This window comes from Gorilla gorilla, chromosome 2, assembly GCF_029281585.2.
Source record: "Gorilla gorilla gorilla isolate KB3781 chromosome 2, NHGRI_mGorGor1-v2.1_pri, whole genome shotgun sequence".
Taxonomy (NCBI): domain Eukaryota; kingdom Metazoa; phylum Chordata; class Mammalia; order Primates; family Hominidae; genus Gorilla; species Gorilla gorilla.
In genome coordinates this window covers 50,378,814-50,405,683 of record NC_086017.1, presented here as the reverse complement: position 1 = coordinate 50,405,683, position 26,870 = coordinate 50,378,814, and the positions used below count along the sequence as shown (strand labels likewise).

At 44.4% G+C, this 26,870-nt stretch overlaps 1 protein-coding gene and 1 non-coding gene across 3 annotated transcripts; one reads left to right on the top strand and one right to left on the bottom strand.

Moving 5' to 3' along the window:
- The first annotated feature begins 96 nt into the window (after positions 1 to 96).
- On the top strand, positions 97 to 208 carry LOC115934077 (U5 spliceosomal RNA). The gene has a single exon (XR_004069926.2). It is a non-coding gene; the product is annotated as a U5 spliceosomal RNA (small nuclear RNA).
- An 11,963-nt stretch (positions 209 to 12,171) lies between these two features.
- Positions 12,172 to 23,629, bottom strand: ZNF619 (zinc finger protein 619). 2 transcript variants are annotated; one of them, XM_055381335.2, is made up of 6 exons: positions 23,213 to 23,454; positions 22,567 to 22,652; positions 18,546 to 18,699; positions 18,213 to 18,332; positions 17,858 to 17,974; positions 12,172 to 13,753 (listed from the first exon to the last, which is right to left on the bottom strand). In XM_055381335.2, exons 2-6 carry the CDS (start codon positions 22,588 to 22,590, stop codon positions 12,318 to 12,320), a joined length of 1,851 nt encoding a protein of 616 aa, XP_055237310.2. In that variant the 5' UTR covers positions 22,591 to 22,652; positions 23,213 to 23,454; the 3' UTR covers positions 12,172 to 12,317. The 2 variants fall into 2 exon arrangements, with proteins under 2 accessions (XP_055237310.2, XP_004033949.5); XM_004033901.5 differs by lacking the exon at positions 18,213 to 18,332 and having other exon boundaries at positions 23,213 to 23,629.
- Between the last annotated feature and the right edge of the window lie 3,241 nt (positions 23,630 to 26,870).

The following is a 26,870-nucleotide window of genomic DNA, read 5'->3' as shown; positions in this document are numbered from 1 at the left end:
ATAATGATTATGTTTGCTTCCAGGCTAGCTCACGGAAGCCTATATTCCTCTAATTGTAATGAAAACACATCTTTGTATTGAAAATAGTAGAAAATTATACTCTGGTTTCTCTTCAGATCATATAAATCTTTCACCTTTTACTAAAGATTTCCATGGAGAGGAACACCTCTGAGTCTTAAGATACCATCTCATGCCAGTTAGAATGGCGATCATTAAAAAGTCGGAAACAACAGATGTTGGAGAGGTTGTGGAAAAATAGGAATGCTTTACATCGTTGGTGGGAGTGTAATTAGTTCAACCATTGTGGAAGACAGTGTGGTGATTCCTCAAGGATCTAGAACTAGAAATACCATTTGACCCAGCAATCTCATTACTGGGCATATACCCAAAGTATTATAAATCATTCTACGATAAAAACACCTGCACACGTATGTTTATGGCAGCACTGTTCACAACAGCAAAGACTTGGCACCAACCCAAATGTCCATCAATGATAGACTGGATTAAGAAAATGTGGCACATATACACCACGGAATACTATGCAGCCATAAAAAAGGATGAGTTCACGTCCTTTACAGTGACATGGATGAAACTGGAAACCATCATTCTCAGCAAACTATCACAAGATCAGAAAACCAAACACTGCCTGTTCTCACTCATAAGTGAGAGTTGAACAATGAGAACACAGGGACACAGGGAGAGGAACATCACACACCAGGGCCTGTAGCTGGGATTATAGGCGCCTGCCACCACACCTGGCTAATTTTTGTACTTTTAGTAGAGACCGGGTTTCACCATGTTGGCCAGGCTGGTCTCAAACTCCTGACCTCAAGTGATGTGCCCACCTCAGCCTCCCCAAGTGCTGGGATTACAGGCATGAGCCACCATGCCCGGTGACCCTATCTCTTAAAACAAGCAAACAGACAAAAACAAAAACAAAGAGGAAAAGCAGGAAGGGAAGCTCACAGGTTCTCTCATTCCCCAGAACAGACACCTCTCAGGGCCTCTCTGCCAAGCAGCACCCAGGGATCTGGGCCCCATGGTATTCCCCCTTGCTCCAGCAGAGATATCAGAACTTGTTTTGGGAATAAAATGTTTCTCAAGGAGAAAAAAAAGGAATAGGAAAATGTGGGGAGTCAACCAGAGTTGATATCTGGAACTCTTTTCAGCCCATCTTCTGCCTTTAGCAAGTGGAGGAAGAACTGGAACACCCAGGAGAACAAGTGAGGCGGGATCTCAGGGAAAGTGGAGCACTCTACAGAAGGAGCCCAACTGTCTTACTCAGGAAGGAGCATAACACATCTGGCCCTGTGAGAGTGTGGGCTGAAATAGTGGTAGTATCCAACCCACATGGTAGGAGGCTAAGATCTCAAGAAAACAGGGATGGTGTAGGGACAGAGGGCTCAATTAGGGCATCAAAAAAATTTTCATTTCCCATTGTGCCCAAAGCAGAGCCTCTACTAGCGAACAGGGGACATCTGTTTCAATACTACAGAGAACCTAGGGCTCTCCCTGGCCAGCAGTCCCTGAGGCGGGTGAGTTGGGTAACTCAGCTCATGGAATTCTGAAAATGAGCTTATGAGAGATACCTCAGCCTATAAGAGGAAAGAAGCCAGGAAGCTAAGTACAAAGGCTGAGTCCTAGAGAGGGCGTCATCTGGAGAAGCAACAGAACTATATCTCCCATACCATCTCTGTACAAGGTCTTTTGAGCAGGCATCAGGCTGGCCCATTGTTTGTAGGTGAAATAGAAAGTTGTATCCTTGGTGGTCACTAGTTCCTGAAACAAAAGATTCCTACTCAAGCCCTGGGTGGGAACGCGGGAAGGAAGCAGATGCACTGTAGATAATTAGATGGCCAGATGAAGACCAACATAGAAAATCAATAGTATACCCCAAAATTCAGGTGGAAGATGGACAAGACCTATAGCGCACACATGCACGTGTGCACGCATGCGCGCGCATGCACGCGTGCGCACACACACACACACACACACCCCTTCACTGAAAAACATAAAAGAAGAACTTAATAAATAACGAGAGAACATGTTCATAAGTGGAAAGCATTATTTTTCTAAAACTGTCATTTCTCATTTAATCTATAAGTCACTGCAATCCCAAAGGAAATAATTTTTTATTCTGAAGTTCTAAAGAATCTGGATTATGAAGCTTATACAGAGGGACAGATGAAAAGACTAGTAAGAATATTTTTGGGGGAAAAAGGAAATTTGCTGTACCCATATATCAATCCATACTATAACATTACAGTAATCATTTCCTGACTGTCAGGAGATCAAGACCATCCTGGCTAACACGGTGAAACCCTGTCTCTACTAAAAAATACAAAAAAAGTAGCCGGGTGTGGTGGCGGGTGCCTGTAGTCCCAGCTACTCAGGAGGCTGAGGCAGGAGAATGGTGTGAATCAGGGAGGTGGAGCTTGCAGTGAGCCGAGATCACGCCACTGCACTCTAGCTTGGGGAACAGAGCGAGACTCCGTCTCAAAAAAAAAAAAAAAATTAGCCAAGCATGATGGTGCATGCCTGTAGTCCCAGCTACTTGGGGGACTGAGGCAGGAGGATGGCTTGAGCCCAGGAGGTTGAGATGGCTGCAGTGAGCCAAGATCTCCCCACTCCACTCCAGCCTGGGTGACAAAGTGAGACCCTGTCAAGAAAAAAAAAAAAAAAAGAGGAGAGGAGGATTTGGCCTCCAGGGCATGGCATCATATAGGGAAACATTAATAGCTGTTTGTATCTCTTTATAAGCCCTCACCATTCCTAGGACCTTGTCCAGGGGGGCTGGACTGGTAAAGATGAATCTAACCATCTCCAGTCTGTGCTCCATCGCCATTCCTTCTAAAGTCCTTGTTAACACAGCAAGCTTTGACATACTGAGTGTTACCCTCCCCCAAGGGGAAGCCTACAAACTAGAGATAGAGAAGGAGCCCAATTTCATACTCTCAAGTGCAGAGATGTATTAGCCAAGCTTATTATAATTTGGACTGAACTGTAAGAGGCAGAGTTCTTCCCCCACAGCTTGTTAACTGCTGTTAAGATATAAAGAACAGGCCGGGCGCAGTGGCTCATGCCTGTAATCCTAACACTTTGAGAGGCTGAGGCAGGGGGATCACGAGGTCAGGAGTTCGAGACCAGCCTGGCCAACTGGCAAAACCTCATCTCTACTAAAAATACAAAAATTAGCTGGGCGTGGTGGCACATGCGTGTAATCCCAGCTACTCGGGAGGCTGAGGAAGGAGAATCACTTGAACCCGGGAGGTGGAGGCTGCAGTGAGCCAAGATCACACCACTGCACTCCGGCTATGGGAGCAAGGACCCCTCTTGGAGAAAAAAAAAAAAAAAAAAATATATATATATATATATATATATATATAGAGAGAGAGAGAGAGAGAGAGAGAGAGAGAGAGAGAGAGAGAGAGAGAGAACAGGGAGTTTATGGAATGAGATGTGTCTGAAGGTGCTACTAAGAAATCTCAGCTTGGGAAGATGATGGCTAGGGGCAGGGGCATTCAAGGAGAGGCAGGAAATACCCTACCAGAGACCTATTCTGGTAGAATAGGAGATTCCAGAGACTTATTAGGAGGAATGGCAGTAGTGACAGAGTTAAAGGAGAAATCATGCAGCCACACAGTTGTTGTTACCACCAAGACAGCTTCCATATTGGAGTGGATATGAAAATACAAAAAAAAAAAAAAAAAAAGAAGGAGAGGAGTGAGGAGGGGAGGGGAGGGATAACCAGAACTGAATCAAATGGAGAGCTATAGCCAGAGAGCCAGCCTTGCTACTGAGTTGCTTGCACACATATATCCCAAACAGAAAGACCCAACTCACTCAGCTATGGCCAGAGGTGGCTGTTTACCCCAAAGACAGAGCCCCAAGGAAATCAGAGGAGAGTATATCCCCATTTCCCTAACCCCACCAGCTCTTCCACCCACTGGCCAGTCACAAACTGTCATCAGAGGAAGATGTGAATGCAGTCTGAGAGATCACTGAGAGCCAAAAAACGTTAATAGAGTATAATCAACACCAAGGCAGAATGAATTGTCAAAGATAAATTTATGAAAGCTTCCAGGCAGAAGAGAAAAAAAAAATCCTGAAGCTTCTCAGTTATCTTACTTGTCAGGAGACATGAAGCAATAGAAATGAGGGAAAAGACTGTGATCTAATTAGCAACAGGCATCTTTTGGGTGTCTGATCAGCCCGGTTAACCACCTCCTCCCAAAGGATGGGGCCCTGGAAGCTTCATTTACATCACATGACCCAGCCCTCTGGGCCATAGGAGCAGACCAGAAGTGAACACCCAACCCAAACTGAGCAAATCCCATTCTCTCTGCCAAGAATTAGGAATTAAGTCTGAGAGATTCTAACTGAATTTGGGTTGGTCTCTGAAATGGAGTTGTAAACTTAGGACCTCTGGCAATTTCTGCCCTATGCCTAGGATCAGAGAAAGCAGGAAAGCAAAGAGCAAAAAAGGGATCAGAAGTGAGGAAAGAGCTGAGATTGAACCTGAGTGTGCTGCCTGTTGTTCCTGATTGCTTGGATTTGCCATGCTCCAGAACTTCTAGTTGCATTCTTGCCTTTGGGTGCCAGGGTACATGCAGAAATCCTCATAATAAATTAAGTGTATTTAAGTTAATTCAAGTAGGTTTCTGCTATTTTTAAACAGAATCCTAAATAGCACACTTAGCTAAGTCACTGTTAAAGGCAAAAGTCTGAAAACAGCACAACTTAGTTAATAGCCATCCATCTGTCTTTCCTGAAGAAAGTGGACATTCCTTACGCAAATCTTGAACTAGCAAGTAGAGGGGAGTATGAACTGTTTCTGCTCAAATTCTCACATAAATATTTGGGTTTCTTCCCACACCAACAACCAATTCTTCAGCTCTCTGGACACCAGCTAGGTGTCTAACAATTCAACTCTGGCACTAACTACCCAGAGTTAGCATCAAACCATACAGTTTAAAGGCTCAGTCCCACAAGACTGTCCCCACTTCAGATGCCAATCATAAGTTCTGGGCCACTGTACTTCTGTTCCCGTAACCCTCTCTCATGTTTGATAATGTGCTAGAATGGCTCACAGAAATCAGGAAGGCACTTTACTTCCTATTACTGATTTATTATAAAGGACACAACCCAGGAACAGCCAAATGGAAGAGATACAAAGAGCAAGGTACGGAGGGAGGGGCATGGACCTTCCATGCACCACCCTTCAAGCACCTCCATGTGTTCACAAACCTGGAAGCTCTCTGAATCTCCTTGTTTAGGGTTTGTATGGAGGTTTCATTACATAGGGATGATTGATTACATTATTAGCCATTGATGATTAGCTCAGCCTCCAGCCCCTCTCCCCTTCCCAGAGGTTGGAGGTTGGGGTTGAATGTTCCAGCCCTCTAATTATTCCTTGATCTTTCTGCCACCAGACCCCATCCCTAAGCTATCTCAGGGACCTCAGCTACCAGTCATCTCATTAGCATACAAAAGACACACCACTCTGGAGGTTGTAAGGGTCTCAGAAGTTCACGTGCCAAGAACTAAGACTGAATATTATAACAAAAGATGCTCTTATTACTAGGAAACTACAAGGATTTTAGCAGCTTTATGCCAGAAACTGGGGAAAAGGACAAATATATCTTTCTTATTGTATTACAGTATCACAAGGGGAAAAGTCAGTATGTTTAGCTATAACCATTTCACTTTCCGAAGAAATAGAAGGCCAGGTGCGGTGGTTCATGCCTGTAATCAGAGCACTTTGGGAGGCCGAGGCAGACGGATCACCTGAGGTCAGGAGTTCAAGACCAACCTGGCAAACGTGGTGAAACCCTGTCTCTAGTAAAAATACAGAAATTAGCCAGACGCCAGACGTGGTGGCTCATGCCTGTAATCCCAGCTACTCAGGAGACTGAGGCAGGAGAATCGCTTGAACCCGTGAGGCGGAGGATGCAGTGAGCCAAGATCACGCCGTTGCACTCCAGCCTGGGTGACAGAGTGAAATTCCATCTCAAAAAAAAAAAAAAAAAAGAAAAAGAAAAAGAAGAAATAGAAACTCCTTGGGGCCGGGCACGGTGGCTCACACCTGTAATCCCAGCACTTTGGGAGGCCGAGGCGGGCGGATCACGAGGTCAGGAGATCGAGACCATCCTGGCTAACACGGTGAAACCCCGTCTCTACTAAAAATACAAAAAATTAGCCGGTCATGGTGGCGGGCGCCTGTAGTCCCAGCTACTCGGGAGGCTGAGGCAGGAGAATGGCGTGAACCCGGGAGGCGGAGCTTGCAATGACCCGAGGTTGCGCCACAGCACTCCAGCCTGGGCGACAGAGTGAGACTCTGTGTATAATATATACACAGACACACACTATATATATACACACGCATACCCACATACACACACACAGTATATATACACACACACACACACATATATGTGTGTGTATATATATATTTTATTTATTTATTTATTTATTTTATTTTATTTTTTCAGATATGTCGCCCAGGCTGGAGTGCAGTGGCAAGATCTTGGCTCACTGCAACCTCCGCCTCCCAGGTTCAAGCGATTCTCCTGCCTCAGCCTCCCAAGTATCTGGGATTTCAGGCGCCCACCACCATGCCCGGCTAATTTTTGTGTTTTTAGTACAGACGGGGTTTCACCATATTGGCCAGGCTGGTCTCGAACTACTAAACTCAGGTGATCCACCCACCTCGGCCTCCCAAAGTGCTGGGATTACAGGCATGAACCACTGCATCCAGCCTATATTATATATATTTTATAAAATATATATATATAGTGGCTTGGTCTCACAACTCAACTCTAGCATAGCATCACATGATGTGTAACATTATCCTTTTTTAAATTAAATTAAATTTTAAAAAATTGTTTTTAGTAGAAACACAGTTTTCCTATGTTGCCCAGGCTGGTCTTGAACTCCTGATTTCAAGTGATACTCCTACCTTGGCCTCCCAAATTATTGGGATTACAGGTGTGAGCCACCACACCTGGCTACAAACTTCCTTAACTTAAACATTCCTTTCTGGTAACTCCAAGTTCTTAGACCACACTTTGTTCTTCTAAACAATTACAAATTAAATAATCTCTGGCCCCGCACGGTGGCTCACGCGTGTAATCTTAGCACACGCCTGTAATCCCAGTACTTTGGGAGGCTGGGGCGGGCGGATCACTTGAGTTTGGGAGTTCAAGACAGGCCCAGCCAACATGGTGAAACCCCGTCTCAACTCAATTGCACCACTGCATTCCAGCCTGGGCAACAAAGCAAGACTCTGTCTCAAAAAGAGAAAAAAAAGACTCTCTAAACCCACCTATGACCTGTATTCCCCTGCTTCAACATATGTTGCGTTTTGGGACCAAACCAATGTATAACCTCCATGTATTGATTGATGGCTTTTTGTGTAGCTTCTGCTTCCCTGAAATGTATAAAACAGAGTTACATTCTGACTGCCTCAGGACTACTTACTCAAGGTTTCCTGGGTTTGTGTTTTCTCCAGGCCACGGTCACTTCACATTGGCTCAGGTTAAACGTCCCTGAAATATTTTTCATAGTTTGTTTTTTTACATTAAGTGCTGGGATTACAGGCATGAGCCATCGCGCCCGGCCACAAAGGTTTTTTTAAAAAACCTTTGTTTTTTAAAAAACTACATTTTTAAAAAAACCTTTGTGGCCGGGCGCGGTGGCTCATGCCTGTAATCCCAGCACTTTGGGAGGCTGAGGCGGGCAGCTCACCTGACGTCAGGAGTTTGAGACCAGCCTGACCAACATGGAGAAACCCCATCTCTACTAAAAATACAAAATTAGCCGGGCATGGTGGCGCATGCCTGTAGTCCCAGCTACTCGGGAGGCTGAGGCAGGAGAATTATTTGAACCTGGGAGGCGAAGGTTGTGGTGAGCCAAGATCGCGCCATTGCACTCCAGCCTGGGCAACAAGAGTGAAACTTCGTCTCAAAAAATAATAAATAAATAAATAAATAAACCTTTGCATGTTGTTATACTGTCCTGGAGCAGTGATTCTGAGAAGGGTCAGTCTCTAGGCAGTAGGCCAAACCAGTGAGATCATAATGTCTGGTAAGATCAGTGTCAATCTGTTTTCTGTTACTATAACAGAATATCACAGATTGGGTAATTTATAAAGAAAAGATGTTTATTTAGCTCATGGTTCCGAGGGCTGGGAACTGTGGAGGGGCCGTATCTGGCCTTCTTGCTGTGTCATAACATGATGGAAAGCATCACATGGCAAGATGGCAAGAGCATGCATGTCAGCTCAGGTCTCCCTTCCTCTTCTTATAAAGCCATCAGTCCCATCATAGGGGCCCCAAGCTGATAACTGTATCTAGTTCTAGTCATCTCTTAAAAGCCCCACCTCTTAATACTGTTACAAAGGGGATTAAGTTTCTTTTCTTTTCTTTTTTTTTTTTTTTGAGACAGAGTCTCACTCTGTTGCCCGTTGGAGTACAGTGGCGTGATCTCAGCTCACTGTAACCTCTCCCTCCTGGGTTTAAGCGATTCTCCTTCATCTGCCTCCTGAGTAGCTGGGATTACAGGCGCCTGCTACCACACCCGGCTAATTTTTGTATTTTTAATAGAGATGGAGTTTCACCACATTGGCCAGGGTGGTCTCGAACTCCTGACCTCCCCAGGTGTTGGAAATACAGGCGTGAGCCACCATGCTCGGCGGGGATTAAGTTCCAACGTGAGTTTTGGTTGGGACATTTAAACCCCAGCATTCTGCCCCTGCCAACTGACTCCAAACTCATGACCTTCTCACATACAAAATGCATTCATTCTATCCTACTGGCCCCAAAAGTCTTAATTCACTTAGCTATCAACTCAAACAGTCCAGAGTGTCATCTGAATCAGATATGGGCGTAACTCAAGGGATGATTCCTCCCGAAGTGATTTCTCTCCAGCTGTAAACCTGTGAAGTCAAAACAAGTTATCTACTTCCAAAATACAATGGTGAAACGGGCATAAGATAGACATTCGCATTCCAATGGGGGAAACAGGCAAGAAAAAAAGGGGTAACTGGTCCCAAGTAAGTCTAAAACCCAGCCAAAAAAAAAAAGCCATTAAATCTTAAAACTTCAGAATGCTCTTTCAGTCCATGTGCAATCTTCTGGACACACTCAGAAGTTTGGGCCTCCAAAGCCTCAGGCAGCCCCACCCCTATGGCTTTGCTGGGCTGGGTCCACACTTCAGCTCTCTGAAGTCACAGTCTCATGACCACAGCTCTCCCAGGCTGCTATTGCACATTGGTAGCTCTATAGTTTGGGGGTCTTGGTGGCAGTCTTCTAGGCTGTGAGTTTTCCAAATCTTTCCACTCTACTTTCCTTTCAATTGTAAGTTGTCTTTAAATCATCTCTTTCCTCTTATTTTACTGTAAGCAGTTCAAACTAGCCATGCAATAGCCTATATGCTTTTGCTGCTTAGACATTTCTTCCACCAGATATTCTAGTTCATCACTCTTAAATTCTGCCTTCCATAAAGCCTGGCACAGACACAGCTCAGCCAAATTCTTTGCTACTTTATATAACAAAGATGGCCTTTGCTCCAGTTTCCAATACGATTTTATTCAGTTCCATCTGAGACTTCATCAGAATGGCCTTTACTGTCCATATTTATATCAACATTCTTGTCATGATCACCTAAGTACAGCTGACCCTGGAACAACTCAGGGGTTATGGGCACCAACCCCCATGCCATGTATAACTTTTAACTCCCCAAAAATGTAACTACTAATAGTCTACTGTTGACCAGAGCCTTACTGAAACAGTCGATTAACACATATTTTTTATGTTATACATATTAGACACTATATTCTTATAATAAAGCTAGAGAAAATATTAAGAAAATCATAAGAGAAATTATATTTAGTAAATATAATTCACTATATTATATGGATCATCATAAAGGTCTGTATCCTTGTCATTTTGTTAAGCAGGCTGAGAAGGGGAGAGGAGGGGGACTGGTCTTGCCATCTCAGGGGTGACAGAGGCAGAAGAAAGTCCATAAGTGGACCCACACAGTTGAAACCCAAGTTGTTCAAGGACCTCCTGTAATCTCTAAGAAGGTTCAGACTTTCCCTAGTCTTCTCTTCTAAGCCTTGGCCAAAATCACCCTTAATGCTCCATTAGATAATACAGGCTTTGTCTGACCTGATCTTCCAAATTTTTCAAGCCTCTACCCATTACTCAGTTCCAAAGCCACTTCTACATTTTTATGTAAATGTCAGAGCAGCAAACCTACTTATGGCTATCAATATTCTGTCTTGTTACATTTTGTGTGGCTCTAACTGAATACCATAGACTGGGTAATTTATACAGAATAGAGGTTTATTTAGTTCACAGTTCTGAAGGCTGAGAAGTCCAATATAAAGGTGCAGGCACCTGGTAAGGGCTTACTTGCTGCATCATGACATGGCAGGAGGCATCAAAAGGCAAGACAGAGCAAGCATGTGTCCCAGTTCCGGTTGCTCTTCCTCTCCTCATAAAGCCACCAGTCCCATCGTGGAGGCTCCACCCTGATGAACTTGGCTAATCCTAATCACCTCTTAAAGACCCCCCACCCAGTACTGTTACAATGGGGATTAAGTTTCAACATGAATTTTGCTGGGGATATTCAAACAATAGCAATCTGCACACTGAAAACATTTCTTGGTGTCATCAAAACAGTTCTTTATAAAACTAATTTAAAAGTGCCACCAATAAAATTCAGATTTAATCATAGGGAAATCTGGAGTAGGTGTGAGGACATATCCAAGGGCCTGCATAGTAACTCATCAGGAATGGACTCACTTCTGAGAAACTACAGCAAGTCATGGTCAGGTTTCTCTTCTTTGCCTCTGGTGCTCACCAGTGTGATGCCAACAAGTTCCATCCATGTACAGCTTTAGAGATTACTATACTCAGGCATCTACCCTAAAGAGTACAAGTCCAAGTCACTTTTTGTACATATATGAGTGGGTACTGAAATTCAACAGATATGAAAAGGAATAGAGGCTGGACATGGTGGCTCATGCCTGTAATCCCAGCACTTTGGGAGGCTGAAGTGGGAGGATCATTTGAGTCCAGGAGTTTGAGACCAGCCTGGGCAACATGGCAAAACTCTGTCTCTACAAAAAATACAAAAATTAGCTGGGTGTGGTGGTGTATGCCCCCAGGGCTCAAGCAATCCTCCCACCTCAGCCCTCCGAGAAACTGGGAGGCTGCACTACCTCCCAGCTTCTTGGGAAGCTGAGGTGGGAGGATTGCTTGAGCCTGGAAGGTCAACACTGCAGTGATCCATGATCGCACTACTGCACTCCAGCCTGGATGACAGAACAAGAACCTGTCTCAAAAAAAAAAGGAAAATGAAAATAGAGAAGGAACTCAAATTGAAAAACCATATCCCCTTCCAATAAAGCTCAAAGACATAATTTTACATTATTGCTATCAATGCCAACTCATCACTTCATTTTCTTTTTGCATAAACAGGACCCTCATAATTTTTTACACTATCAAGGTAATAAAAAATTCCAAGTCTTACATTCTTTCAGTGAGCCTTGCCCCTGGTCCACCAAATGGCCCTCCTTAACTCCTGAAAGCAGGCCAGATGCAGTGGCTCATGCCTGTAATCCCAGCACTTGGGAGACTGAGGCAGGTGAATCACCTGAGGTCAGGATTTTGAGACCAGCCTGGCCAACATGGTGAAATCCTGTCTCTACTAAAAATACAAAATTAGCGGGGCGTGGTGGTGCATGCCTGTGGTCCCAGCTACTCGGGAGGCTGAGGCATGAGAATCACTTGAACCCTGGAGGCAGAGATTGCAGTGAGCCAAGATCACACCACTGCAAACAGCCTGGGCAACAAGAGTGAAACTCCGGCACCACCCCCTACCCCCTAAAAAAAAAAAGCTCTTGAAAGCAATCATTGGACACTTTATCTGATTATGTTCTCCCATAGGCTTTGCATTTCTCCTAGTCTCTAATTATAATGCCCCATCTCATCATAATCATAATGCCATATGCCCTAAACCCCAAAATGTTCTGCAAACTCTTCCAACTCCAGTAGCCCCAGAAGAGAGATGCAGACTGATAATACAGCCCAAATGTGGACACGATAAAGAATAAGTACTGCCATTTCCTACCGGGGGATAAAAGAAACTAATCAAACATGGTCCTTAAGCGTGAGAATTTAAAATGAAGTTAGGAAAACAGTAACAACTTATACAAGACAAGACCAGAGGAATATCAATAGACACAATCAGGAGACCAGTGGAATCCCTAACTTGAGGTGCAAAGGATTTTGAAAACGTGACGGGGCTTACAGGGAGCGAGACAAAGGATTCGGGCTCTGAAGGGATGACTTCCCAGGAAAAGCGAGATCCTGAAAAAAATGTGCTATTTGGACAGGTGAAGGGTTGGCCTTTTCAGATGAGGGAAGCAGCAGGAAGAAAGGCACAGAGGGAGGAAGTACCACTGCATGTGAAGAAGATAAGGGAGGCCCTGGTGGGGCTGGGGCAGAGCAGGTATGTTGGGGAGGCAGAGGAGAGAGGATGGCGCAGGGACAGTAGGGCTTAACTGCGGATAGCCCTGTTCCATTGATGAGTTTCTTCCTAGTATGCCACTTCTGATGCTGAATGAAACTTGCATTCCATCTGAAGGCTTTCCCGCACTCCTTACACTCATAAGGTTTCTCCCCAGTGTGAACTCGCTGATGCTGAACCAGAGTGATCTTTTGACTGAATGTCTTCCCACATTCCTGGCATTCATAGGGTTTCTCCCCAGTGTGGATTCTTTGATGCACTACGAAGCGGGAGCTACAGCTGAAAGTTTTCCAACATTCATTACATTTGTAGAGTTGTTCCCCAGTGTGGAACCTCTGGTGCTGAAGAAATACCGAACTGCGGTGGAAAGTCTTGCCACACTCTTTACATTCATAAGGTTTCTCCCCAGTGTGGATTCTCTGATGCTGAATCAGAACTGAATTAGAACTCAAACTCTTCCCACACTCCTTACATTCATAGGGCTTCTCCCCAGTGTGAATTCGTTCATGGATGATGCAGTCATAGCTACACCTGAAGGCTTTCCCACATTCCTTACATTTAAAGGGCTTCTCCCCAGTATGGATTCTCTGATGCCGAATCAGTTTTGAATTATAACTGAAGGTTTTACCACAGTCAGTACATTCATAGGGCCTCTGTCCACCATGGAGCTTCTGATGCTGAAGAAGGTGGGAATTTTGACTGAAGGCTTGTCCACATTCCTCACATGAGTATGGTTTCTCTCCAGTGTGGATTTTCTGATGCCGTGACAGTTTTGAGTTATATCTGAAGGTTTTCCCACATTCTTTGCATGTGTAGGGCTTCTCATTAGTGTGAATTCTCTGATGCTGGTGAAGGTCTGAATGTGGGTTGTAGTAACTGCCACACTCACTACATTTATAAAACACCTGTTCTTTGGCAAAACCCTGCTTTGTAATGAGATGTGTGCTGACACTACTTTCTTCCAATTTCCTGGCTATCTCCTCCCTTTCAATGGTGGAAGATTCATGATCCTGGACTGTCAAATCTGTGCAATCCCCTATCTTTGTTTTATTCCCTGTATCATGTAGCTGTGACTTCTCTAACCGGTCCTTGAAGTCAGGGTGCTGGGGAACGTCCATCAGCAGTCCCTCCACTATCAGTCTGTGGGACTCTGATTCTTTAGAAATGTTTAGCTGTGCAGTTTTTTCCTCATTCTCAGTCTTGGTTTTACCACCTAGCATGATAAAAAGAAAACATAAAAGTCCCTTATTTATTCCAGAAGGGAAAAGGGTTAATCAGTATCAGCTTGCCCTAGACACATGAATTTTTTTTTTTTTTTTTTTTTGAGTGGAGTTTCGCTCTTGTTGCCCAGGCTGGAGTGCAATGGCATGATCTCGGCTCACCACAACCTCCGCATCCCACATTCAAGTGATTCTCCTACCTCAGCCTCCCAAGTAGCTGGGATTACAGGCATGTGCCACCACACCCGGCTAATTTTTTGTATTTTTCGTAGAGACGGGGTTTCTCCATGTTGTTCAGACTGGTCACGAACTCCTGACCTCTGGTCAGCCTGCCCACCTCAGCCTCCCAAAGTGCTGGGATTACAGGTGTGAGCCACCACGCCCACTAGACACATGAATTTTTTGAGAGAGACACAGCCACCTGATGGTACCTCAAAGGGAAAGTAAACAAACTGGAGTTTGAGAAGGTAAGCAATCCCACATGGATGACAAAAACAGTGTGGATGGCAGAAGCTATTAATTGAGGCAAATGGTTAAAGAAAAATGGGAACGGGGTGAAGTTGCAGGAAGGGGAAGCAATGAAGAAAAGTAGAGGAAGCCAAAGGTGAGAAAAGCAATCTCTAAACCAGAGAAGAGAAAGATGGGTAGGCAGCTCTAGCACCACATAGTATCCAGAGGGCTGGGAGGTACTGTCTACAACAGTGGATCTCAAAGTCCAATCAAGGCATAAAACCTGTCAAAATACTTTAAAATATTCTGTAATTTTTAAAGAAATGCTCTCTAGTTCTCTATCACAAGCCTGGCTGGACAGAAAGCAGTTTGTAACACTGCTGCTTACAAAGGGTTCATGAGAAGACCACAATTTTAAAACCCAAGTGCTGTCCTTTGGGAGACTGACCTTTGAAAGGAAAAAAGGCCCAGCCAATAACCTGCCCATAATGGAGATAGAAACTGGAGCGGGGGTATGGGGATCATGCTTTCACTGGTAGCACCACAACATGGAAACCTTTTTTGCCTGTCAAGCACCAAAGATCTGACAAATGAAACTTTCATCTTAGTGTTTTTTGAGGCTTGTTGACCATGACTCACATTTTGGATCCTAAAACAATACAGACATGCACACACACACACACACACACACACACACACACACACACAGCTGAAACCGAAACAAAACAATGTCCTTATTAAGAGTGATATATTCATGCCGGGCATGGTGGCTTATGCCTGTAATCCCAGCACTTTGGGAGGCCGAGGCAGGTGGATCACCTGAGGTCAGGAGTTCGAGATCAGCCTGGCCAACATGGCAAAACCCCATCTCTACTAAAAATACTAAAAATTAGCCGGGTGTGGTGGCGGGCACCTGTAATCCCAGCTACTCATGAGGCTGAGGCATGAGAATCGGTTGAACCCAGGAGGCAGAGATTGCAGTGAGCCAACATTGCGCCACTGCGCTCCAGCCTGGGGGATAGACCAAGACTCTGTTTCCAAAAAAAAAAAAAAAAATGATGCATTCACAATAGACTTTATACTACTTTAGTCTTTATCTACACCTAATACAATGTAGTCTAATTTTTAAATGCTGGTAACAACTCATTGATGAGTTGCAACCCAGAGTTTAAAGAATATGGTTCTAGATTGTCAAGAACAGTGGTCTCAAATGGTGGTCCCTGGACCAGTATCATCTGGGAACTTTTTAGATATGCATATTAATGGGGCTGGGTTTGGTGGTGTGTGCCAGTAGTCCCATCTAATTAGGAGGCAGAGGTGAAAGAATCACTTGAGCCCAGGAATTTGAGACCAGCCTAGGCAAAATAACAAGACCCTATCTTGAAAAAAAAGAAAAAGAAATGCACATTCTCAGCCCCACACCAGTCTTCTGAATTTGAATCTCTGGAGGTGGCATCTGGCAATCTGTGTTTTAACAAGCTCTGCAAGTAATTCTGATACATACCAGAGTTTGAAATTTACTAATCTATAAACTACAAAAAACAGATTGAGGCTGCTCTTTTCATTGTTTAAGGCTGCACTTTCCCAAAAGGTGGCCACTAGCCACATGTGGCTATTTAAATGTAAATTAATTAAAATGGAATAAAATTAAAAACTCAGTTCCTCAGCTGCACTAGGCACACTTCAGGTGTTCATGTGATTCATCTGGCAGGCTAAATAGAAAATGTACACCTGTGGCAAGGGGAAACACTAACAACTGCAGGAAGGATACTGGGAAAGCCCCTAGATGATCTGAAATGCTGAAATCAATTTAAGGTATTGATTAAGGCAAAGTGGGGAAATTAGAAAGGAGCATTTGCCTTACAGAGGCTCTGAATAGCATAAAAGATTGACAGAATATGATAACAGAGCCCATAGAATAAGGAAAGCTGTATACCAAATCTCTGATTGGTCTTTACATTTAACTCAATTCAGTATCTTTCAAAAAAGAAAACCATTCATTCCCAATACATAAACAAGCTTTCTTTCAAAAGCTAATGTAAAATTCAGTGTTTATGAACTTAGAAAAATTCCATTTACATATATAGTTTTATACACACACACACACACACACAATGTTCTTATAAAAACAAGTTCTAGCTGGGCGCGGTGGCTCATGCCTGTAATCCCAGCACTTGGGGAGGCTGAGGCAGGAGAATCACTTGAGGTAAGAAGTTCAAGACGAATCTGGGCAACATGGTGAAACCCTGCCTCTACTAAAACTACAAAAATTAGCCGGGTGTGGTGGCGGGCGCCTGTAATCCCAGCTACTTGGGAGGCTGAGGCAGGAGAATTGCTTGAACCTGGGAGGCAGAGGTTGCAGTGAGCCGAAATAGTGCCACTGCACTCTAGCCTGAGTGACAGAGCAAGACTCTGACTCAAAAAATAAATAAGCCAAGTGCGGTAGCTCACACCTATAATCCCAGCACTTTGGGAGGCTGAGGTGGGCGGATCAACTGAGGTTGGGAGTTCGAGACCAGCCTGACCAACATGGAGAAACCCCATCTCTACTAAAAATACAAAGTTAGCTGGGTGTGGTGACACATGCCTATAATCCCAGCTACTTGGGAGGTTGAGGCAGGAGAATCACTTGAACCTGGAAGGCGGAGGTTGCAGTGAGTGAAGATCATGCCATTGCACTCCAGCCTGGGCAACAAGAGTGAAACTGTCTCAAAAAATAAACAAACAAACAAATAAATAAATCTATTTTTAAAAAACCAAGTGTTTGGCCAGGCGTGGTGCCTCACACCTGTAATCCCAGCACTTTGGGAGGCCAAGGGTGGGGCGGACCAAGAGGGCAGGAGTTCGAGACCAGCCTGGCCAGCACAGTGAAACCCCATCTCTACTAAAAATACAAAAATTAGCCAGTCATGGTGGCACGCGCATGTAGTCCCAGCTACTCAGAAGGCTGAGGGAGGAGAAACACTTGAACCCAGGAGGCGGAGGTTGTGGTGAGCCACAACTGCGCCACTGCACTCCAGCCTAGGCAACAAAGCGAGACTCCATCTCAAAAAAAAAAAAAAAAACCAAGTTCTTACTATATTGTGTTTATATTCCTGAGCTGACCAACCAACAGAAGCCTGTTTGAAATCTTTTGTTTTTTAGAGATAGGGTCTCACTCTGTCACCCAGGCTGGAGTGGAATGGTGTGATCCTAGCTTACTGCAACCTCAAACTCCTGGCTCAAGGGATCCTCCAGCCTCAGCCTCCTGAGTAGCTGGCACTATAGGCACATGCCACCATGCCCAGCTAATTTATTTATTTATTGTAGTGACAGGGTCTTGCTATGTTGTTCAGGCTGGTCTTGAACTCTTGGCCTCAAGCACCCTCCCACCTTGGCCTCCCAAAGTGCTGGGATATAGGTGTAAGCCACCACATCCAGCCTGAAATCCTTTAGCTTTACAAAGAAAAATGGCAGAAATAAAATGGCGGGACTCGTCTTTTCTAGTTTGGGGATGAAGTTCTGGTAAGCAACACTTCTTTGAATAAGAGTGACTATTTTAATCCCCACAACCATCATATGACAAGGAAAAACCTTTTTCATGCTAAATTGTTAAAAGAAAGGAGGAGGCAAAGCTGGAAAGGAGGATGGTAGGCTCTCCTGCTCACCTGTGCACATGCCTCTCAGGGCCTCTCCCCCAGCAAGTGTCCAGGGATCTGGGCCCCATGCTGCTTCTCCTTGCTCCAGCTGGAATATCAGATCTGGTTTGGGGAATGGAAATGCTGCTACAGGAGAAAGAAAAGGAACATGAAGCTGAGGAGAATCAACACTGACCTCCCTCAGACTACACTCTGCTTTGCCAGATGCAAATAGAAGAGGATGGCCCAGGAGACTAAGTGAAGTCAGGGAGGAGTGAATCTGCAGAATCTAAGGAAGGGCTTGAAGCTTACTCTGGCCTCTAAGAGGACAGAATGCTCCCAGAGTCACTGGGGGGTGTGTACACGAGGGCCCTAGGGGACTCACACATAGGCAATAGGGCCAAGATCAGCTCCAGGGAACTGGAAGATGGAAGGAATGAAGACAGTGCACCAGGAACCTTCTCAGTTCTCTCTGTATCCAGAGGAAAGCCCCCTGCAGTTGGGTCTCCATTAGGAATCAGGGAAGAGAAAAGTCCTGTTAAACACCAAAGTGAACCCAGCTCTTTCTCCATCCAGCTACGCCTGGCACTGGGGATTAGGGAGCTCAGCCCATAGGGCATCAATTCTGATGGTATTAAAGAGATCCTAGTTCTGCTAAGGAGGAATCTAGGAGCTCCCAAGGGCAGAAGCTGAGTTTCAGAGAGGAAGGAGGACTTACACAAGGAAGTCACATTTGCATAATTCTCCAGCATCACCTCCCTGTATAGGGCCCTCTGCGTAGGGTGCAGGCTGGCCCATTCATTCTGGGTGAAGTACACAGCCACATCCTCAAAGGTTACTGGCTCCTGAAACAACAGGTTCCTGCTCAAGCCCTGCACAAGAACAGAGGGAGAGGCCTGAATTCCGGGAAAGGGATAAATTTACTGGAATCCATGGCACTGAGCCCCATGGAAGGTTTGTACTGGCAAGGAGAGCCACACAGGACCCCAGCAGGGGCAGCCCCGAGCCAGCATTCCAACTTTCCATGTGCATACCTCTGGGGCCCTAATATTATCATCCTAAGTACACAGCCCAGCACCTGTTGTTCTCTGCCTGGTGATCATGTCAACCCATGTCTGGTTCCACAGGCCAGGTATATTTTTGTGGCACGCTTTCTAAATCAACCACAGCAGGTAACCGTCTTTCACCCTGCCTCCATCCATCCTGAAGCACGTATCAGGGCCCTCCACCCAGCTTCTTTCTGGTCTTCCTCCTCTACATCTTCTGCTACAGACAGAGAAGTGATTTCATGAGGATAAAGTTCCTTTCATCCTGGATATTTCTCCCCTTTCTATCATCTTGCCTTATCAGAAGCTATTAATAGTTCTCCCTTGAAGGTGATGTGCAGTGTTACTTCTTTGTCTCCTAACACACTTCACTCCAGGACAGGATGGCAATCTCCCATCCTTCTGCAGAGATCTGCCCACTGATCACCTAAGCTCTGTCTGACCTGCCAATGCTGTCCTCTTCACTATGTGTCTCTCTCTTTCTGCTTCCCACTAAAACCACCTCCAGCTTCTCAGGGAAGAAGGACACCATCACAGGTTGTTTAAAGCTTTGTCCTGTGTCAGTTACTTTTAAATCAATTTGCTCAATCATTATAGCACATCTGTGAAATAAGAATTATTATTTCCATTTTCAGATGATGGGAATCAGCAATATTAAGCACTTTGAAATAGACTAAAAGGAGTCCTCTTTGAGTATTTATTACAAGGTTGTATAAGGAAGCAAAAAGTTCAAAATGAACTGACCACTTTTATATAAATTAGTCCCATTATAACATCTATCTCTGACTCACACTGTAGTCTTTCTCAATTCATCATGTCAACAACCTTCTCTTTGTACTTAAGTCTCTTCTGAGTGAAGAAATCTAACATAGAAGTACTAGAAGATTTGGGATGAGCACAGTGGCTCATGCCTGTAATCCCAGCACTTTGGGAGGCCGAGGTGGGCAGATCGCAAGGTCAGGAGATCAAGACCATCCTGGCTAACATGCTGAAACCTCATCTCTACTAAAAATACACAAAAAATTAGCCGGGCGTGGTGGCGGGCACCTGTAGTCCCAGCTACTCGGGAGGCTGAGGCTGGAGAATGGCGTGAACCCGGGAGGCAGAGCTTGGAGTGAGCCGAGATTGCACCACTGCACCGCAGCCTGGGTGACAGAGCAAGACTCCGTCTCAAAAAAAAAAAAAAAAAAAAGTACTAGAGTATTTGCAGTCATCATTGTAAAGATTGGTTTGGGCAAAAATCATCAATGGATGCTAAATCTAGGGGGAAATTTTGATGAGAAGCAGAATATTTGCATGATCTTAAATGCCTCCTCATGGATTGCTTATTAGTTACAAGAGGAAAACAGTAACCATACAGTAATCAGATTACCCCTTAGCCAGAAAGTTCAAAGGTGGCTGGCATGACTGAGGAACTTTAATTGATTTCAATTTAAATAGGCACATGTAGCTAGGGGGTACCTTCCTGGACAGTGCAGAATAGATACATCTGTTAATACTCTTCTATTACTTCCTTCAGAGTCAACAACTAGCTGGGAATATGGACCTCAACTTTTCTTGACATTATGCTCTACCTCTCCATACCTCTGAAACATCACTCTAATTATCAGCACATTCTTTGGTTCCTTGTTTTCTGAAACACTTAGCTTCTCCAGATCTTCTCTATCTGTGATCACTCTTCTGTCCTTTACTTGCCCTTACTCTTTCTCCATTAAGTGGGGCTATTGACTCCCTTCTATAGGAAGTGGGTTACAGGGGCAGCACAACATAGTGGCAAATGGCACAGATGTTAAGGCTGTGGCTCTCAACATGGGGGCAATTCTGTCCCCCAGAGACTATGTGGCAATATCTGGAGACATTTTTAGTTGTCACAACTGCAGTGTGGTGGTAATGGTAGTGCTACTGGCATCTAGCAGATAGTGGGCCAGGGCCATTTCTGAATATCCTATAATGAACAGGACATCCCCCAAACAAAGAATTATCTGGCCCAAATGTAAATGATGCCAAGGTTGAAAAACCCTGCTCTAAGCTAGACTCCCTAAGTTCAAATAGTATCTCTAATACTCATTAGCTGTTAACTTTGGATGAGACAATTAAACTTTCTGTGCCTCAGTTGCCCCCATTTGTAAAACTGGGATAACAATAGTAATTATCTGAAAGGACTCTTACAAGGATGGCATAAGTTATTATCTGTAACGCACGAAGATATCACCTGGCACATGATATCATCTAAATCTCAGCGCTTACTACAACCACAGATGAGATTGGGGGAACTTCCTAGAAGATTCTAAATGACAAATGTTCCTCTTAGAGATTGTAGCAAAGACTGACAGGTGTGTGTGTACCCCCTTTCTTTCTTAGTATTGGAATCCTAATTTTACTTGAGGTTGCACTCAACCCGGGCAACCAAGTGGGGCCAATGAAATGCAAGTATAAATATTGTTGGGGACTTATGGGAAGGTTCCTAAAAGAGAGAGGTTCATCTTTTTTTGGGCAGCTCCTCTTCTAGCTGGAATGCACACATGATGGCTAGAGATCAAGCAGCCACCTTGGACAATAAAGTGGCCTAGAGCAGGTGAGACACTGCTAGGATGGTAGAGCAGAAAGACAGAGCCTGAGAGCATAATAGGGGAGCTGCCACACTAGCCCTGTATTGACTCTTGATACTTTTGTATGAGAGAGAAGCCTTTACCTTGTTTAATCCACTGTCATTTGGGGTCCTCTTTGTGGAATCTAATCCTAAGTGATTTCTGTACTTCAGGCAAAGCACCAGGAGAGCACAGCATACCCCCACAGCACACTTCCTGACTTGTAGGAATGAATTTTCGCTGAAGTTCTCAAACAGAAGTGGATGGTCCAATATCCACCAAAAGGACACACACATTGTTTTTAAGCCCTTGGGATGGAGCTTTCTCATTACAAGATACATTCATTACATGATAAACTCAGCTTTCTCATTCCATGATCTAGGACACTGGAGAAAAATCCAGTAAAACTATCATCTACCACCAAGAAAACTGGAGGGAAAAGTCCTCCCAATGCTACATGAATTTGTAGCCAAGAAAGGATATAGACTCTCACAGAGGTTAGACTGATGTCTTCGCATTGAGCTAAAGGTACTGGCTTCAGCTCCAAACTCATCATTCCTCCAAAAATACATCTCCGTCATCAATCTACATTTTCCAAATGTTTCCAGTTCTGGCTTCACTGTACCTTAACTGAGTGGTCTGCAGGGTAAACTCCTCCCTTGGAAGTGTCTATTTAACCTCAGAAATGGCTTTTCTTTGTGTACTGTGATGCAGACTAGCACTCCTCAAATTTTAATCTGCCCTTTAATTTTCCAGATCTTGTAAAAATGTAGATTCTGATTTAGGAGATCTGGGGAGGGGGCCTGACATTTTGCCTAACAAGCGCCCTCTGTAATGCAAAAGCTGCTCATCTCCAGGCCACACTTTCAGTTCTCATGAATGCAGATTCCCACTTTCTAGGATAATTCATTCCTTCTTTTCCAACCTACCTGACCCTCCCAAATTCACCTACTCTCGTTCGTCAACTCCCCTCGCATACTGTTTTTACATACTTTATTGAAGGATGTAAAACTAAGCATGAGACTGGCCAAGTCAGGCTACTGGGGCTGTACTGACCTTCCATATCTGTTCTGAGTATGGAAAGCTGAAAGAAAGCTCTGCTCACCTGGAACCACACTGTCTGGAGCATGGCTGATGACCCCTGGCTTCATGCACTGCTCTCTAGGTTTGGAAAAGTAAGAACCTGCGGAGCTAAGAGAGAACCACAATGAGACTGATCTGTCTTGTCTCCTACACTTGCCGCCTCTTCCCCTCTGTCTCCTGCCACTAGCACTGCAGATATTCTTGGCACCCTAGCTGTTGTCATTCACCCTCTCCACTGATTCATGGGATGTTGCAAATGCTCCCTCTGCATATTCTCCTATAGATCTGCTTGGTGACACTGGAAACTCTAGAAAGAGTATCTGTAAAGTAAGAGTCAAGAACTGCAGTGGATTCGTGGCTGTTTTTAAAAAAAAATTCTTGGCCCCACTATGAATGCATTACTAAGTAGTTTGTATTGAATGCTTCCAGTGTTCATAGCAAAAACCCAAAACAAGTCTCTGGAGAGAAAGTAGGATATAACGGGGACCCCTAAACAAACCACAGGCTGCAGGACAAAATATAAGTGGTGACCTAGCCCCGGGTGACAAGGGTAAGACGCTCAATGTCCCAGCGGGTGATGCTGACTGAAGACCTAACCGGGATCTGAACGCTCCACCCTGGGAAGCAGGAGACCCTATAGTCACGGCTCCCATCCTCCCCATGAATACCGCGACCCGAGGACATCAGGCCAGCTCTTCGGAGCAGGAAGGTCGAGCGCATCTCTGAAGACTGGGGACTGGGCCCAGGCTCTGGCGGCGGCGCGGGCCCCTCGGCGACCTCTGCAAGGGCCCAAAGCCTGACCTCCAGAACAGGTAGCCGAGTCAGGGAAGCCCGGGAAACTCAACCCGAGCGCTCGCAAGCTGGCCAAGACGGAAGCATTAGCTGGCCGGCCGTCGGTCCCTAAAGCCTCTCTACGAAGCCGGGAGGCTGGCCCTTCTCTATGGTTCCCCCGAAACCAAACTCCCACTCTTCGCTTCCCTTCTCCACGACCGCTCTGCGCCTGGTTTGTTTTTTAATTTTAATTTTTTCGTGTGTTTTTTGAAACGGGGGTCTCGCTATGTTGCGCAGGCTGTTCTCGAACTCCTGAGCTCAAGCTGTCCGCCCGCCTCGGCCTCCCAAAGTGCTGGGAATACAGGCGTGAGCCACCGCGCCCGGCCGCTCCTGTTTTTCTTTATCATTTTCTCTTATGTCTTAGTACCCCAACTACATGATAAATTCCTCCATATTTAACAATTCGTAACTTAATTAACTGAATTCCTAACTCCTTACCTAATTACTTAATTCCTAACTTAACCTTCTAATGAATTTATAGCCCCTGTCTCCCACTTAATGACTGTGACCTAAGACCATGGGGTATGGTGTCTCATTGTCTGCGTTCCTGGCTCCACCCTATATGGACTTGCTCAAGTTATACTTAAATCGTTGCCTCAATTTATCAATTGAGAATGGTAAAAGTTTGTAATTTATAAATTCAGTGAATTAACTGAGTCAATTCATGCAACAGTTTTGTAAAGCAAAAATAAAATTCTAAGTCCCCCAACCAACTGAATGGACCACTTCTCTCAGCCAAAACATTCCAAAGAAAACCTGGCAATCTAGTTCAGGCCATGATGGGAAGCAGGGGATCGGACTTGCCTCGTTATGCCCTTGGAATTCAGGCACTACGGACCAGCATTAACATTAAAACAGATCTTAAGACTGACTAAAACTTTTTTTTTTTTTTTTTCCGAGATAGAGTCTTACTCTGTAGCCCAGGCTGGAGTACAATTTCCCGATCTCGGCTCACTGCAACCTCCGCCTCCCGGGTTCAAGCAGTTCTCCTGCCTCAGCCTCCTGAGAAGCTGGGATTACAGGCACGCGCCAACACGCCCGGCTAATTTTTGTATTCTTAGTAGAGACGGGATTTCACCATGTTGACCAGGCTGGTCTTGAACTAGACCTCGTGATCGCCCGCCTCGGCCTCCCAAAGTGCTGGGATTACAGGCGTGAGCCACCACGCCCAGCCCAAAACAAACTCTTTATAGCAATAAGACCAAATTCTAACCTGACTCTAGTATAGTCTCACGTGACAGATAACAGGCCCTGAAATAAACTGAAGTATTTTACCCTAAAATGTATTTCTTTGACATATTTTGAAATGGCCCTGTAAAGCTGTCTTTTGTGAAGAAAATCTACATCCTGTAAAGAATCCCCTTCACTTTCAAAGTCTTTTCCTTGATCCAGTAGAGAATTAACTAAGAGAGTTTGGCACCTTTTGAAGTCTGGTAAGAAACATTTACAATCGTTTCTCTCTGAAGCCTGCCACCTGGAGGTTTCATCTGCATAATAAGAACATTGGTCTCCAAAACCCCTTATCTTAACTCAGACATTCCCTTCAATTGATTCCAGGTCTTTAGCTAATAACTCTTTTTTTTTTTTTTTTTTTTTTTTTTGAGACAGAGTCTTGCTCTGTCGCCCAGGCTGCAGTGCAGTGGGGCGATCTCGGCTCACTGCAAGCTCCGCCTCCCGGGTTCATGCCATTCTCCTGCCTCAGCCTCCCGAGTAGCTGGAACTACAGGCGCCCGCCACCATGCCCAGCTAATTTTTTGTATTTTTAGTAGAGACGGGGTTTCACCGTGTTAGCCAGGATGGTCTCGATCTCCTGACCTCGTGATCCGCCCGCCTCGGCCTCCCAAAGTGCTGGGATTACAGGCGTGAGCCACCGTGCCCAGTCCATAACTCTTTCAACTAATTGCCAGTTAGAAATCTTCAAAAGAAAAGAAAGGAAAGGAAAGGAAAGGAAAAAGTAAAGGAAAGGAAATCTTTGAATCCACCTACGACCTGGAAGGTGCTTCCACACTCCCCACTTCGAGTTGTCCCTCCTTTCCGGATGGAGCTAATGTACATCCTACATTTATTGATTGATATCTTATATCTTCCTAAAACATGTAAAACCAAGCTGTAGCCCGACCAGCTTGAGCACAAGATCTCAGGACCCCCTGGGGCTGTGTCATGGGTCACTGGTCCTCATATTTAGCTCAGAATAAATCTCTTTAAATATTTTACCGAGTTTGACTCTTTTTATGGACAGAGTCCAGTTCCGTACCGAACTAAGTCAAAATAAGTGCTGTATTATTGCTGACATTATTATTATTCTTGCATATCTCACCACTCTCCTGTAAGACACTCCTGTATCTCTTTCTGCAGTCCAGATTTAATAACACTCATGGCAATAGTGCTTCCTATTGGCCAGGCAGTGTGCAGATAGCTTGGAGTTAGAGGTCTGGGTTTGAAACTGCCTGTTGATTTCTAATTATTCCACAAGAGCCTAAAATTCAAAATGTTCCAAACTAATCTCATCATCCTTCCCTCTTCCCCCTGTTCCTCCTCCAGGGTTCCCCCACCTCAGTGAATGCACCAGTTTGCATCCAACCAAGAAACTCATTACACTACTGAACTCCAGCCTGGGCAACAGAGGGAGACCATGTCTATAGAAGGTATATACACAGTTTCATATTATTTAGGAAAGCATAACTTAGGGCCAAAATGTCCTATAAAGGTATGAAAATTTCACCTGTTATAAGTCATTCTGGACCCAACACCTTTTTATATTTGACAACTTTTCCGTCTCTTGTGTGGTTATTAGTCCATTCAGGTTTTTAATGCCTTTAACCAATTTTGGTACTTTCTTCCATAGAAAATAATTTGGCATAGGCTGTCAAATTTACTGATACAAAATCATCTTACTTTTTATATGTCCATGTCTGAAGGGATTTGTCCCTTTTCTTGTATCAGTTACTGTTTACCTATACTTTTTCTCTTTTATTGAATTTTTCACAGAACCAACTTTTAGTTTTTTTCTCATATTTCATTGCTTTTTCTATATCATTGATTTTTAGTATCATTTTTCTTTTTCATGAACACTTCTAATACCATATCATTGTGTTTCATTTTATCATTATTGATTTATTTCTTAAAATTTGGGAGACGTATATTCTTTTTCTAGTTTTTGAATAGCATGCCTAATTTTTTATAGCTTTTTGGTTCTCTCATACTTGTATTTATGTCTATAAGCTTTCTTCTGAGTCTGTTTTAGTCATACTTCATGTTTGATTATTCTTATTTTTCTGATTTCTTTTTTTTTTTTTTGAGACAGAATCTCCCTCTGTCACCCAGGCTGGAGTGCAGTGGCGCGGTCTTGGCTCACTGCAACTTCCCCCTCCTGGGTTCAAACAATTCTCCTGCCCATGATAGGGTGGGATCATATACTATGATCATCCAGAGATGCAAGAATGTTTCAACATATGTAAATCGATCAGTGTGATATACCACATTAACAAAACGAAA